At 37.5% G+C, this 15493-nt stretch overlaps 1 protein-coding gene across 4 annotated transcripts in view; it reads right to left on the reverse strand.

The window, feature by feature from the left end:
• Positions 1–15493, reverse strand: part of golga1 (golgin A1) — a 60955-nt gene that overhangs the window by 20698 nt on the left and 24764 nt on the right. The window contains exons 4-14 of one of the 4 annotated variants that reach the window (XM_052036951.1): positions 12364–12424; positions 11416–11513; positions 10921–10953; positions 9030–9158; positions 7294–7463; positions 5428–5539; positions 3240–3365; positions 2912–3007; positions 2718–2813; positions 1967–2062; positions 1678–1830 (exon numbers count right to left, since the gene is read on the reverse strand). In XM_052036951.1, the coding sequence (XP_051892911.1) occupies positions 1678–1830; positions 1967–2062; positions 2718–2813; positions 2912–3007; positions 3240–3365; positions 5428–5539; positions 7294–7463; positions 9030–9158; positions 10921–10953; positions 11416–11513; positions 12364–12424 (1170 nt within the window). Of the gene's footprint in view, positions 1–1677; positions 1831–1966; positions 2063–2717; positions 2814–2911; positions 3008–3239; positions 3366–5427; positions 5540–7293; positions 7464–9029; positions 9159–10920; positions 10954–11415; positions 11514–12363; positions 12439–15493 lie in introns of all 4 variants that reach the window. The other 3 variants (XM_052036949.1, XM_052036948.1, XM_052036950.1) reach the window with 3 other exon arrangements.

Below are 15493 nucleotides of genomic sequence, written 5' to 3' on the forward strand. Positions count from 1 at the left end.
CTGGTGTCCCTTTATCCATTCTGTTTGTTACATCCTTAAACAACTCTAGCAGGGTTTGTTAAACTCGACTTCTTTTTCATAAATTCATATTGTATTTGTTTGATTGTCTAATGATTTTGTAAATGTCCTGCCATTACATCCTTAGTAATAAATACCAGCATTTCCCAAAGAGAGATGGATTTAAATGGACTATAATTTCCTACCTTCTCATCTCCCTCTTTACTTAAATAGTGATGTTACATTTGCATTTCCCAATCCTCTGGGACCTCTTCAGAATCTGGGGAATTTTGGTAGATTATAACCAACACACCTACCATCTCTGCAGCCAGTTCCTAGATTATAGGCTACAGGTTCAGAGGATTTGTTGGCCTTTAGCCCCACTAGTTCGCTTGACACTTTTTCTCCTACGATACAGATTGTCTTAAATTCTTCCCTCCTTATAGCGCCGTGAATTATCAAGAATTGGGATGTTTTTTATTGGTCTTCTTAATATTAAGACCTATCCAAAATAATTATTTAGAATATCTGTCATCTCCCATTATTAATTCCCCTCTGCCATCAGATTTCTGAATGGTACATGAAACACTACCTCTTTATTTTCTTTTTATTGCACTATTTATTTATCTTTGTAATTTATAGTAATTTTATGTCTTTGCATTGTACTGCTGCCACAAAACCACAAACTTCACATCATATAAGTTAGTGATAATAAATCTGATTTGCTTTAGCTACTCTTTTCTTTTGTATATACCTGCAGAAGTTTCTTACTGTTTCCATATTATTCACTGATTTACTCTCATACTCAATCTTCTCCCTCTTTATTTTTTTTTAGTCATCCTTTGCTGGTTTCCTCTGCCCTACCACTAATCTTCACAATATTATATGCCTTTCCTTTCAGTGTGATACCATCCTCAGCTTCCTTGGCCATGGATTCCTTTCTCAATGAAACACATCTTTGCTGATATCCATGAAATCTCTCTTTAAATGTCTGCCACCTCTTACCATAAAATTTATTTCCCAGTCCTCTTCAGGGAACATTGTTCTCATCCATTGTAATTGGCTCTATTTAAGTTTATGACATTGTTTTCATACCCAAGTTTGTCACCCCAAACTGAATTTGGAATTCTAATGTGCTATGATCACTCGTTTCTAGGGATCCTTCACCATGATACGATAGTTTTTTCCCTTCAAAATCATGCTTTTTGGCACTTTTTCTGTGTTCCTAGAATATTAATATTTCATTGTTTCACTAGGGCATCAATTCCTACAGTCATTGACTAGACGGTGAGATTTCACAGACTCCATTCCACTGAGCCAAAGACATGAATATGGTCCATGTAATTTTCCAAGCAGAGGAAAAGTTATCAACTCTTGCCCAACTACAAGTGTATAGCTACAGTTATCCACCTGCTTCCTTGGCAGCAGGAACTCTCCTCTGAAATCCAAGAAAAAAAGGAACTAAAATAATGGTTTCTGTGCCTTATATTTTGTTTAAATAGTGTTAGCATAAAATCTCTCCAACTACAGATCTCCCATTTTGTTCTTTCTGCTCCTTCCTCCTCTCTTTCCAGTCCTGATAAAAGGTCATTGATCAAAATGTTAAACTTTTTCTCTCAGGTTCCATGAGTTTTTTCAGAATTCTTTGCTTTTATTTCACAATGTTAGTATAATACTTACTAGCTTGTGTTGAGAGGCTGTTTTGTCAAATTCACGGGCAGTTTCAAGAGCAGCTATTTGGGCGTCCACTCTGTTGGTCCTCTCAAGGTGTTGATGTCTTAAGGCAGCAATCTGATGTTGTAATTTATCATTCTCAGCTTCACGTTCTTCCTGCTACAAGAAAGAAATTATCTCAACAAAACTTAAAGTAAACTTACTAAGAATAACTCTTTGAATTTGAAAGTTTTAAAAAAACAAATCTGGTCTTTAAGGATTCAAAAAAATAACTTATTTTTATAATTCTGCTCACCAGCTTTTTTAATTGAATTTCTTTCTCATTTACATCACTCTCTTTCTGCATTAGCTTTTCATTGGTGGACTGCAACCTTTCCTCCAGTTCACTGATCTGGAAAGTAACCGGATTGTTAGAAATGGCAGTATTATGGCAGGAGTGGCAATAAATGGCAGTTGACGTGGAGAGGATGTTTCCATTAGTAGGAGGGTCTAGGATCTGAGCGCACAGCCTCAGAATAAATGGACGTCCTTTTAAAACTGAGACGAGGAGGAATTTCTTCAGCCAGAAGGTGACGAATCTGTGGAATTCGTTGCCGCAGAGGGCTGTGGAGGCCAAGTCACTGGGTGTATTTCAGGCAGAGATTGATAGGTTCTTGATTGGTAAAGGTTATGGGGAGAAGGCCGGAGAATGGCAGAGCAGGCTCGATGGGCCAAATGGCCAAATTCTGCTCCTATATCTTATGAAGACCAGACCAAAGTAATGCCTCGAAAGCACAAAACCTTCTTGTGTTACAGATGAGAAATAATCACACAATGTCTGGTTAAACTTAGATGCTGAATTTTATAATTTCCAACATCATGAAAGCATCACATCATTTAATTTGGCTGTAATACATTCATCCACATGCCACTGTTCTCATTTTGCAATCAAAAACTAAGATATAAAGACAGAATTTCAGGCTATGTTGAAAATGAAAGCCTGTTTGCAAGTAATCAAGAGGTAGTTCAGTAATTAGTCTTGTAATAGAACAGGAGGCAGAAATTACCTGACTTGCACTCTTATCTTTGAAACTCTGCATATCAGCCTCTTTTTGCTTCATCAAAGACTGTACTTCAGCTACTTCATTCTTTAGTTTAGCTAACTAAAACAAATTGGGAAAAACATTAAGTAAAAATAAAGCACAATTTCTTGTATCAAGAAATTATTTGAGATAATTAGATTTTCCACTGCAGTGGATACCTGTCTTTCAAAAGTTCCCACAGCCTCAGCATGGCTAGTCTTAGCTTCTAACAAATGATGCCTACTTTCTTCCAGTACCTGCTCCAGATAGGATTTCTGCAGAGCACAGTTAGAGGTTAACAAAGTAATAGAATCACAATTTCAACTCCAATTTCATGGACATAGACTGTGTTTATAATGAACTAAAATAAAACTAAGACAAAAGCTGAGTAAGAAAAATTACGGTTGTACACATAGCATGACATATCATTGAATAAGGATCAATCAAAACAAAAAATTTGAATCATTTAAGAACTGTAAGTTAGAGTTGCTATTGCGTGAATTATACCTCCTTAAGCAGCTCTTGAACGTGCTCATCCTCTGAGTAATTTCCCTCTATCCTTTTTTCCAGAGAATGTACTTTTGCCTGTAGATGCTCAATAATTTTTCCCTTCTCTTCAGCCTCTACAGACGCCTATTTTCAAAGAACAACAAAGATACAGTGATAAGCTAACTAAGGATGAATCAATGTCACTGAAAATCCTAATAAGGTGTACTTGGGAATCACGATGCAATGCAGCACTGTTTTTTCCCCACTGTTACTTTAAGTGATAATTAGTTTTTTTTATTCATTCAAGGGACGTGGGCTTCGCAGGCAGGGCCAGGATTTAGTTGCTCATTGCTAATTGCCCTTGAGAAGATGCTGTCTTTTTGAACCATTGCAGTCCTTGAGGAGTGGGATTTTGACCCAGTGACAGTGAAGGAAAGGCATTATCTCTCCAGGTCAGGATGGTGTGGGGCCTGGAGGGCATTTTTCAGGTAGGGGTGTTAATTTTTCTTGGACATGTTAGAAATAGGAATTTTACAACTGGCCTCTTTAGGAAATTACCATTATACACAAAGCATGACAAATAATTGAAAAAGAGCCCATTAAGCAACAGAAAGACTAGCATCATTTAAATACTGAACATAGAACATTACAGCAGAGTACAGGCCCTTCAGCCCACAATGTTGTTCCAACATTTTATTCTACTCTAAGATCTATCTAACCCTTCCCTCCCACGTAACCCTCCATTTTTCTATCATTCATGTGGCTATCTAAGAGATCGCCAGGCCTCAAATCTGACTGCATTTCAGTAACCCTGAGAACAAAGTGCACAACTGCGAGGTTAGAAAGCAGCAGAATTTGGTTCAGCTATCATATCCCCCACTGAACAGCCCGATAAAACTCTCTGTCTAGTGTATAAAGAATTGCCTTGATAGAGAAATCTGGGACAAATCATCTGCAAATTTGTGTGGGGCAGGAGACAGAACTAACAAAATATTTTCATGTGAAATCTTATTTTGTTTCTCATGGAGAGAATAAAAAAGAACATTTTATCTGACAAGAAGCTTTTTAAAATCATAACAGCTACTATATACATGCCAGGCAATTCCTATTTGGACTACTGCACATTCCATTAGGATATATATATCAACAGACTGTGCTTCCACAAAACTTCACAGTTAGGTACCAAAAATGGGTCAGCGAGCTCTCATCAACTGACTGCCATTATACTAGCTGTCAAAAGCTTGAAACCTACACTTTTCAGAGAACAAGAGAGTTAAAACTCCCAATGTATATTTCAGTCTTCAGCTATTTCACTTCTATACAATCTTCCTTTCTGCTATTAAATTATAGTTAAAACTGATTTACAGGAATATTTCAAAATGCAAAAGACTACTGGAGATATGAAATAAAAACAGAAAATGCTGGAAACACTCAATGGGTCAGGCAGTATCTGTGGAGAGCAAAACAAAGTTATTGTTTCATATTGATCACCTGAAACATTTCAACTGTTTGACTGCTTCAGCAACTTCAAACTAAAGGAATACTTCTCAACATTAAAGGAAATGACTACATTCTATGGAGGGCTCACCATTTTTTGTTTGCAGTATGACAAGTCTCAGCAACCTCACAGAATACAATTAAACTGAGCAATATTTCACAAAGTTCCAGCTCAGTTTGGGAAGTTAATTTTCCTTCTTTTTAAAATATCCCAATGGCTTTGATTTGAAAACAAAAATGGGCAGATTGATGCTACAACAAAGAATTTTAATTAGTTTGTACAATTCAACATTTACTATTTACTTTCTAAATAGGTGCCCCTGTATATAGTTATTTTCTCTTTATATTATTAGGATGTACAGTTGCTGTTTGATGAGAAAGAATATCTTGAACTCTATTTTAGGATCAAAGTATGGGAATTTTTTTTTTGCTTTAGACTCTGAAAATGTTGATATCATAACAATTTATCTTTTCTAATAAAAACTGCTACATATAACAGCTATTTTTCACAGGTTTTACACAGGCACACTTATGAGCTTTGTGATAAATCTAAAGATCCAGCAAGCAAAAAGTGAACAACTGCTATTTTGCTGGAATTAAATGTCAGCTGGACACCATTCCATTCTCCTATGAAGTTTCATATAAATTATAGGCTGTTGATTATTGAACATTTTTTCCTATTTGACATAGCACATTAAACTTCGGATACCTTATGTAAATCAGCTGAGAACCGCTGGGTCACATCCTGCAGTTCCTGAGCCCTTTGTTCCAATTCAGTTATTTTCCCTTCTGCACTTTGTTTTGTAGCCAGAAGTTCCTCTCTATGTAATAAGGAAAAAATCAACACAATTTTTCTTCAAAGGTATGAAACAAAGAATTGCTTCCAAATATTTGTAAGAACTCAGTAAGAGTTCCATGTTTTCAATGATCTTTTTGGACAACAGTGTTTGGCATCATTTCACACAAAACAATTGTAAGTTCATGCCTGCTACAATGTACTTTGCAAATGCTTAAAGTTTGTTTAAATAAAGTAGAACCAAAGATTTGAGACATAATGTATGCTGACAATTTGGTTTGTACTAAGGTATTGCTGCACTGACAGAGATGACATTGTTATAAGGTAATAAACCATAGCCCTGTTCCTTGAAGCGAATGTAGGATTTAAAAATTACGCACTGGAGCTTTCCCAAAGCATGGTGCAATATTTATCCTTCCACAATGTAATCATTTATCTCATGGTCCTTTGTAAGACTTTGCTAAGCACAAATTGGCTGTCCACTTCCCCTACATTACATCAGAGTATTTAAGAGTACTATTAAATACCCTTCAAAAGTATTTAATTTGCTTTGGAACACTTTGGTACATCCTGATGCAATGAAAGACATTATATAAATGTAATTTCTATATTTCGTTTCTTCTTTGGAATTATTTCTTTATATTTGCAGTAATGTTCTGGCCTAACGTCAGAGGTATCCCATCACTTAATATACATTGGATGGAGATATATCTTTTTTTTTAAATCACAATAACATTTCTGTTTCTCAACACAGAACAATTACAATAGCTTGTATTTATAGCAAAAGGTGCCAAAGAGTCAACAGGTAACATTTGACACCAATCCACATTGGAAGGTATTTGGGGAGATGATCAAAAACTTGTTTAAATAAGTAGGTTTAAAAAAGCATGTTATAGGAAGGAAGAAAAGTTGAGAGGTGAGAAGTTTAGAGAGGGATTACTTGTTTGACCATAGAAACTGGTACTGCAAGTTAAGTTCTCTATTTCAGTACAGGCAGTCCAATGATGGAGAACAAAATTCATTTCATAAAATACTAATCCACTTCGTATCACTGATAAATGCAATATATAGGCTTTAATCTCAACAAACTGCATAAACCTGCAAATTGCAGAAAACTGCTAAAATGTTTCAGTTTGATTCAGAAAGCAACTGCCCAGATTGGCCTGTACTTGTATACGTTTCCTTAAGTCTTTGAAACCAAGACCATATGCATTTTTTGGCTATATGCGATCATTGGTAATATTGATGGGATATATAGAAGGATGCATGGCATGTCAATGGAACTAAAGATAACACACAATAGAGAAGATTGTACAAATAAGCAAATTATGAGCACTTATTGAAAATTTGGCATAACATTGTGGGACCTGAATTTCCATCCATTAATGTTAATGTAAGGACCAATGGCTTCCACATCTTAGTTCCTCAAATGCATTTTCAACACCTAAAGTTTTGCACAAGGAAGGTAAAAAAAAGGCCCACTTAGTGTACTCTAGAAGCTCTGTAACACCCTTCTGTCTCATAGAAAACTTCCAATAAACAGCATTAAACTTACTATTCTACCAATCTGACCTCTGCTGACAATTTTATTTCTTTCAAGAAGAAAAACATAATGTTTTGTGTTAATTTGGAGGTAACTGCAATTTTGCTACATGTTCAACTGGAGCAAGTATGATCAGAAATATCCTGCTCATTTGAATTGATGCTAAATTGTATAGCTTATGGAAGAATGAAATGTTTCAGAATATGATAACTGACATTTCCCCCAAAATGCTGTACCTTTCCTTGGTCATGTCTGCATTTAAATTCTCTAGCTGCTGTAGCCTTTGGTTTAGGTTTGAAAGTTTCTGGTTGGAGACCTTCTGCTCCTCTTTGGTTTGATCTAGCTCTGTTTTCTGTTCCTCAAGTTCTCTTTCAACATTGGATAACATTTGTTCTTTCCTCAGGAGCTATAAAACAGATAAAATAACATCTTTACAGATTACTTTTAGCTCTGAACATAAAAGATGTTTTAGCACAAGGTTAAGTTCCAAATATCACAATGTAATTCAGTTCTAATGCTTTACCTTAATTAATGAGAATATTGACAAGTCTAAGGCTGTGATTCCCCAAGCCATCAGAGGTAGATAGAAATTTAACATGCTCCATTATAGAAAAGTAGGGGGGGGGGGGGGGGGGTTCACATGTATAATTCCTCATATGCTATGTTCATTCAGCTGAAACCAGTTTATCACAAAGAGCAAAAGAATATTCAGCAGACCTTTATGCATCTACTGTTAAGAGTAATGGCAGTGTGTGGCGTTGGTAGAGAGCTGTGAACAGAATGCCTTCCTGCATTCACAAATTCAGGAACATGGAAATTTCTAAAATGAAGATTGGAATATAAATTGGTGAAGACTCTTCACAGAGGGAAAACATTCATTTTAATCAAGCCTTAAAGTCCAATTCCCAAGACACGAGTTTAGTGTTATGTTGGGATGCCAAGTATTACTGTAGAAGAATGGAAGAATGAATGTCTGAAAGAGTAAACCTCACTTTATATCAATTAAATCCTGGAGTTGAAGATTCCAGAAAATGCATGATAAATCTGATATTTCACTTTAAACCTGGATATGCATAACAACATTAAGCTTTCAAATAAAACACAAAGAGGTTAAACATCCTAATATATAAGGTTAACAAATCTCGTGGATTTATTTCTGTTGTATGAGGCCATAATTCGCTTCTGTGATTCAAGCAAATAATAAACCACTTTCACCGTCACAATTTGTGAAGTTCACCTTAGTCTAAATACTGTTTTATAGTTGCTAACAATATTAGTATTAACAATAAGTTCAAAGTTTTGATTGAATTGTTAGATTGCCATGGAATACACAAACTGAGACTGAGGGTTGTTAATTTATTCAACTGTCTTGTGTGCCTGTTTCCCTTAGAATGTAAAATTTGTCCGCAATGCTCACACGCAATAAAGGACTAAAAAGAAATATGTATTGTGTAATGTGGACCAATTGTATTAATTCTGATTGGGATGTTGAAGGGAGATGATGCAGCAGGTACTCATAAGTCCTTAACAGCAGAGAGTTTATGATTGTTCAAGCCTTCACTCTCATCAACTCACAGCTCCACAGGCACATGGAGTTTAAATCTCATAACTCTGTGATCTGTCAGTTTCATTTATGGCATCAATGGTAAGAACAGCTCGTAACAAACCACCACACCAACAGCAAGGTAGAAAGTTAGGTGTAATTAATCCCTGGACTTCAAGGGATGTGTTCCCATTGGTTGGTGGGCTGTGGTTTGGACTATTAACCTAGTGAGGACACTAACCAATGTGCCACACCCACTATTAAGCTCTGGTGTGAGGGATGAAATCACTTCTTCCAGAAGACACCCTGCTTCCAAGTCCTAGTAGTAAAATACAAGTCCACCACAAACTGGACGGCTACAAAATAGAGCAAAAGGTTTTCTAAAAAAAATGGAAGTTTGCATGAATATTTATATTTTATTTCTGATACCATATGTTTGACTTTGGCAAGTTCCTGCTGCTGGAATCCATCCAGTTCATCCTGTTCATCACGTTTCTGAAACAGATTCAAATTCTCATCCTTCATCTGCTTCAGCTGATCCTCAAACGCTGCTTTTTCCTAAAAAAAAGGAAGGCTATTTTATACACATAATTATAAATTAAAGATCAATGCTCTCGGCAATCCTTACAACCATCTTTCATGAGGTCTCTGCATGCATTCATAGATATCACGATAAATGGGTGTGTTCAAAGACTGTAACACAACTTATACCTGAGCAGCTCAGTGGCACAGCTAGTACAGCGCTGCCTCACAGCGCCAGACACCTGGGTTCTCGTCAGACCTCAGGTGCTGTGTGGAATTTGCATGTTCTCCCTGTGACTGTTGTGGGTTTTCTCCAGGTGCTCCATCTTCCTCCCACATCTCAAGGACCTGTGGATTGGTAGGTTAGTGGGTGACTATAAATTGCCCCTAGATGAGAGGTAAAGTCTGGGAGGAGTTGATGAGAATTTGGGATTAATGTAGAATTAGTGTAAATGGGTGGTTAATGGTCGGTGGGGACACACTGGGGCGAAGGACCTGTTTTCCTGCTGTATCTCTCTCTGACTCACATAAGAGGATCTTTGATTTACAAATCTGAAAGTCCATGCTACATTCATGGAAAGTACTCCTTCATAGATATGTATGTGTGTGTATAAGAAACATTAAAACTGTATGTAACTCCTGTCAATGTTCTCTATTGTGGCCTATGTAAACACACACCTGGTTATAGCATGTGCTGTTGAAGCTATAAGTAATCAAGAAAAAGGTTGGTTGTTTGAAAATTTGAATTCATTAGATGAAAAATATGAAAATATAAAGAAGTATCAGTAAAAGTGACCATGAGTTTCCAGACTGCCTTAATGGAGTGGGAAATGTCCTATTTTTATCACATTTGACATGCATTTTTCTCTCTGGTGTCTGCAATTACATAGATATCTCCTAACTGCCTGTCACGGTTGCCCAGCAAACCATTCACTGCATCAAGCTGGTAAAGAAGATAGTCAATCGATTGAATCATTACCTTAATGCAACTGAGATGTCATATAATCATACTCCTTGTGCAATAAAATAAGATTTCTTTATTCGTCACATATATCGAAACACACAGTGAAATGCATCTTTTGCATCGAGTGTTCTGGGGGGCAGCCCGCAAGTGTTGCCACGCTTCCAGCGCCAACATAGCATGCCCACAACTTCCTAACCCATACGTCTTTGGAATGTGGGGGGAAACCAGAGCACCCGGAGGAAACCCACGCAGACACGGGGAGAACGTACAAACTCCTTACAGACAGCGGTCGGAATTGAACCCGGGTCGCTGGTACTGCAATAGCGTTACGCTAATGGATTCTTGACCTCACAATTTACCTCATTATGGCATTGCACCTTATTGTTTGCCTGCACTGCACTTTCTCAGTAACTGCAACACTTTATTCTGCATTCTGTTATTGCTTTTCCCTTGTATTACCTCAATGCACAGATGTGATGAAATGATCTGTATGGATGGCATGCAAAACAAAGTTTTCCACTGTACCTCGGTGCATGTGACAACAATAAACCAATTTACCAATTTTCCCAGTTCTGATGAAAAGGCAAGTGAAGCTGCCATAGCGTGTCACTTCTCCAACTCAACAAATACAAATTAACCATTCATCCAAATATTGTTAGAGGATCTTGCTGTGCACAAAGTGAATGCTGCAAAATGTTGCTGATAGGTGCCTACAGCAGACATGATCCTAGCTTACAAAAAACATCAAATCTTAAATGTAACAGTTTCAACTAGCCAATTTATTATTTTAATTTACTTGGGTATGTCATAATAAAGTTTAGAAAAATCCATTACCTTTTCAAGAATTGAAACTTTCACCATCCACTCCTGAAAATGAAAATGACAAGTATTTCATTTCCAAATTAGAATTGTTTACTAAAACATTAAGACTGTACACAAATGTACATAATGTACACAGATTTAGGGAAATCTCTGAATTGATCAATGACATTATTTATTGCCATCCATGGTGCTCTGAAGAACAGGTTGGGCACATGCCCGATGTCACCCATGGAAGAAAACACCTTTCTGGAGAGGGTGGAAGAGTTAAAAAAAAGTATTAGTTTAGAACACATGTCAAGCCTTATATATGCTTCTTCTTTAAAGATAAAAGAAGTGAATGCAGTTTCAGAAGAGGTGTTGCTCTGCGCAGAAACTAAAGCAATGTACTAATTTTAAAAAATAATTCCTTTGGTAACTCCTCAGGCAAGCAGCATTATCTACTGTGTAACATAGCTACTTTAGCCTGAATAAGACTGGCGTAAGTTTGCAATATTAGCAACAAGTTACCTGATCCTTCTTTTCCAAGGCTAGAGCCATTGTTTCTGCTGTTTTTGCTCTGCTGGCTTGATACGCCTCATTCTGTTCCTGAAGTTTCCTCATTGAGGCTGATTAAAATTTGAAATACAAAATACGTCATATTACTGCCTGGCAGTAAACAAAATTGTACTTAGAATAGAATGTCCTTTCAAATGAACTATTTTATTAGAAGCAAGTGAAATTTATCAACATATTTTCTATCCAAAGTACAGTAAGACTCCATTAATCCAGCATGCTCAGGACATTGATGGTGCTAGACTAGTCATTTTTCCAGTCCATCAGATGTTATTTTATTAAGACTTTGATTTCACTTTTTTAAAAAGATATTACACAATACCATTTTCAGAAGTTTCAAGAGAGTGTGGGAGCTGGGGTCCCAGCAAGTGGTCAAGGAACCTGGGAACTGGGGCCCTGCCATGGGATTGGGGAGCATGGTAACTGAAAGTCCGGGAACTAGTGTCCCAGCAAGTGGTTAGGGAACAGTGAGGGGTTGGGGAGTGCGCAAATTGGAGACCCGGTGAGTAAGAAAAGAGCGCGGGAACCCCCGGCAAGTACTTGGGGACCACAGGAACTGGTGCCCCAGTGAGTAGGAAGGGAGAGTGGGAAATGGGGCCCTGGTGAGCATGGGAACTGGGGTCCTAGTCAGTGGAAACTGCAAACACCACCCTAGTAAGCTACATGTCGAACCATCATGATTTCTGAACAGATTATTGGAGTCTTACTATATTTTGCAAATGTTCTTCCATAGTTTTGTACAATGAAATCATACTGTTTTTTCAGTCTTTAAAACACCAGTAAAAGAAGTAATTAATAAATGCTTAGGCTTTATTTTATCACTCATGGCAAAAAGTTGATTAGCATCTGAAAAGCTATTCAATTGAATAAATCATATAGAAACAATAAATTCAATGTACGTACAATCCTGATGTTTTTCTAATGCAATTTCAAGCTTCTCTTTTGTCTTCTGCAAATTACGCAGCTGTTCAGCATAATCTTGTGTGAGGGGAGAGGGGACGCAGGCCCGGAGATCAAAACAAGCAAAAAAGAAAACAAAACACAGGATATTCATGAGTGAAGGACGTAAATGATTTTCTCCAACAGAAAATCATTGCTGTTAAGGAGAACATGTCTTTCATGACCTCCCCTTAACATGTTAATGGTAAACAGAAAGATCTACTCGAACTAACAAATACAGTATATTAGGGAAAGTAAATGTTTGAGCATATGCTGGAGCCTGTGCATTTACAAAGTTAAATGAACTGAAACTACTAGAAGAAACATGCTGATTGCAATCTATGTGTGACATCTTGCTTCAGATTTTTCAACCAGTTATCATTGTTTGAACGTGTAGTACAGTATTAAACTTTCAGAAAACATGCTAAATTTCACATGGATTAATTTGTACATATGTACCAATATCCCCACAAGTGAATCTCATAATGGATTAAAAGAATGTTTTTCCCTTGTCTGAGCAGAAACCGTACTTCGGTTTCAGCCTCTAGCTGAGCTATTCCAACACAGCCACAACACTTGTATCTACCCCACAAAGGGGAAAATTGGCCAGATATGTCCTGTCCACAAAAAGCAGGGCAAATCCCATCACTCCACTCTCAACCATTACCAATGTGACGAAGAATGTCAGTGGCAGGACCACTGAGCTCCGACCTCATTATAACTTGGTCTAAATGTGGACAAAAGAGAAGTGGTGAGAGTAACTGCTCTTGACATCAAGGCACCATTTGTCCAAGTCAACAGGAATTACAATTGGTTGCAATTATATGTGGCACAAAGGATGAAGGTAGTGATTGTTGGAGAATGATCTAATCCCAGAACACTGCAGCAGCAATATTGGCCCAACAATATTCAGGTGAGTCATCAATAATTGTATTTCCATCAAATACTGGTACTCAGTTCCAACTGCAACTCCTCAGACAAAGAAACATCCTGTGCAGCAAGACATGGGCAATATTCAAGTTTGGACTGAGAAGTATCATGTAATACTTGCACCACGCATGTGCCAAGCAATGATCATATACATCATGGAAATAGAGTCATACAGCATTCAGCCCAACTGGTCCATGCTGACCAAGATTCCCATCTAAATTAGTCCCATTTGCCCATATTTGGCCCATATACCTCTAAACCTTTCCTATCCATGGACTTGTCCAACTGTCCTTTAAATATTGTTAATGTACTTGCCTCAACCACTTACTCTGGTGGCACATTTGGACCACCCTCTGGGTGAAAAAGTTGCCCCTCAGGTTCCTATTAAATCTCTCCCCTCTCACCCTAAACCTATGTCCTCTAGTTCTTGATTCCCCAACCCTGGGAAAAAGAGTGCATTCATCCCTATCTATGCTCCTCATGATTTTATACACCTCTATAAGATCACACCTCATTCTGCTATGCTCCAATGAATGAAGTCCCAGCCTTCTCAATCTCTCTCCATAATCAAGTCCCTCAAGGCCCATCAACATCCTCGTAAATCTTCTCTGCACTCTCTCCAGCTTAATGGCATCTTTCCTACAGCAAGGTGGCCAAAACTGAACACAATATTCCAAATGCGGCCAAATGCATCAATGTGTTATACAGCTGCAACATAACATCCCAACTTCTATACTCAATGTCCTGACAGATGAAGGCAAAGTGCCAAAAGCCTCTTCACCACCCTTTCTACCCGTGACACCACTTTCAGGGAAACCCAACCACTTCTGACTTTTTGGCGCATTACCAGTTCCAAATAGCCAACATCAGTATCTTGCAAATCATTATCTACCTAAATCATTATTTAGGCTCCACAGACAGCAGGAATGAATACAGGTTGCTGAGCTGTGAGGGGCAACAGCTCTACTAGCTATACCACTGTACCACCATGGCATTTACTTTTGTTTGTGATTAAAAAGGAGTCAATAGAATGCTGGAAATACACAGTAGGTCAGGTGGCAGCTGTGAAGAGAGAAACAGGGTCGATGCTTATGGTTGATGGCATTTCATTAAAACTAAGAAAAGTTAGGAATGAAACATGTTTTAAGATGTAGGGAAGATGAATGGCAGTGATACAAGGAGACTAAGAGAAAGTCGGTGCAGCACTTCCCCTTCTGCCTGACCTGCTGAGTTGATTGTTTCTATTTCAGATTTCCAGCATTTTTAATTTCCCCAAAAGAAAAAAGCTACATCTAAGAAAATGGCATGGATTTTGCATTAAGAATAAGGCAAGGTTATCAGTGCTCCTCACTGAGTAAATTGGATGACAATTTCCAGTTTCAGTCAGGGAGTTGCTGCCCAAGTTGCTCAGCTCCTCTATAAGCTTTGCTCACGTAGTATTTCATTCAGAAAATTGGCATTAAATGCATGAAGTGCATTAAATGACACTGCTTACTCACCAGTTACTCAATGAAACATACCAATAAAAGTTAATACTTGTCAATTCATGGGATGGTGATTTTTTTAAAAACATAATATAGTTGTACTTACTGCCAAACAAATTCTTTGGCACTACAAGTTTATTTTAAAAATATGGAATGTCAGCATTCATTCTTCAATCTGATTGGTTGAGAAGACATCCTCTTCATGCACACCCAGATCACGTGTTGTGGGCACCATGCTTCTCTGGTTCATGGTACAATACCCACAGATGTTGGGGACAGCTGCACAGCTAACAGTAAGTGCAATCTGTCTGCTACTGACAAATTATGGGCTGTTATGAATTTAGGTCTCAATTTTTTAAAGTTGTAAAATTATGATTTTCATAGTTAAGAAGTTAAAATTAAACAGTATTTTAAACTATATACTGTAGGTCTTGTTTGGAAACTATGAATAATATATGATAGACAAACTTTTGTGATGAGTATCCCAATTACTCCCTATATTAGAGTAACATGCATAACTACTACACATACTGAAGGAGCTGATACATAGTTCATCACTAATATTGTGGTCAAGTTCCAACAGTGTCTCAAATCTCTAAGGAGTGTATACAATCTTAATAAAGAGAATGGTGCCTTTGTTACAAATGCCATCATGGGACTACTAGTCTGACTAACAGGAA

The sequence above is a fragment of the Pristis pectinata genome, chromosome 23 (genome assembly GCF_009764475.1).
Source record: "Pristis pectinata isolate sPriPec2 chromosome 23, sPriPec2.1.pri, whole genome shotgun sequence".
NCBI classification, from domain to species: domain Eukaryota; kingdom Metazoa; phylum Chordata; class Chondrichthyes; order Rhinopristiformes; family Pristidae; genus Pristis; species Pristis pectinata.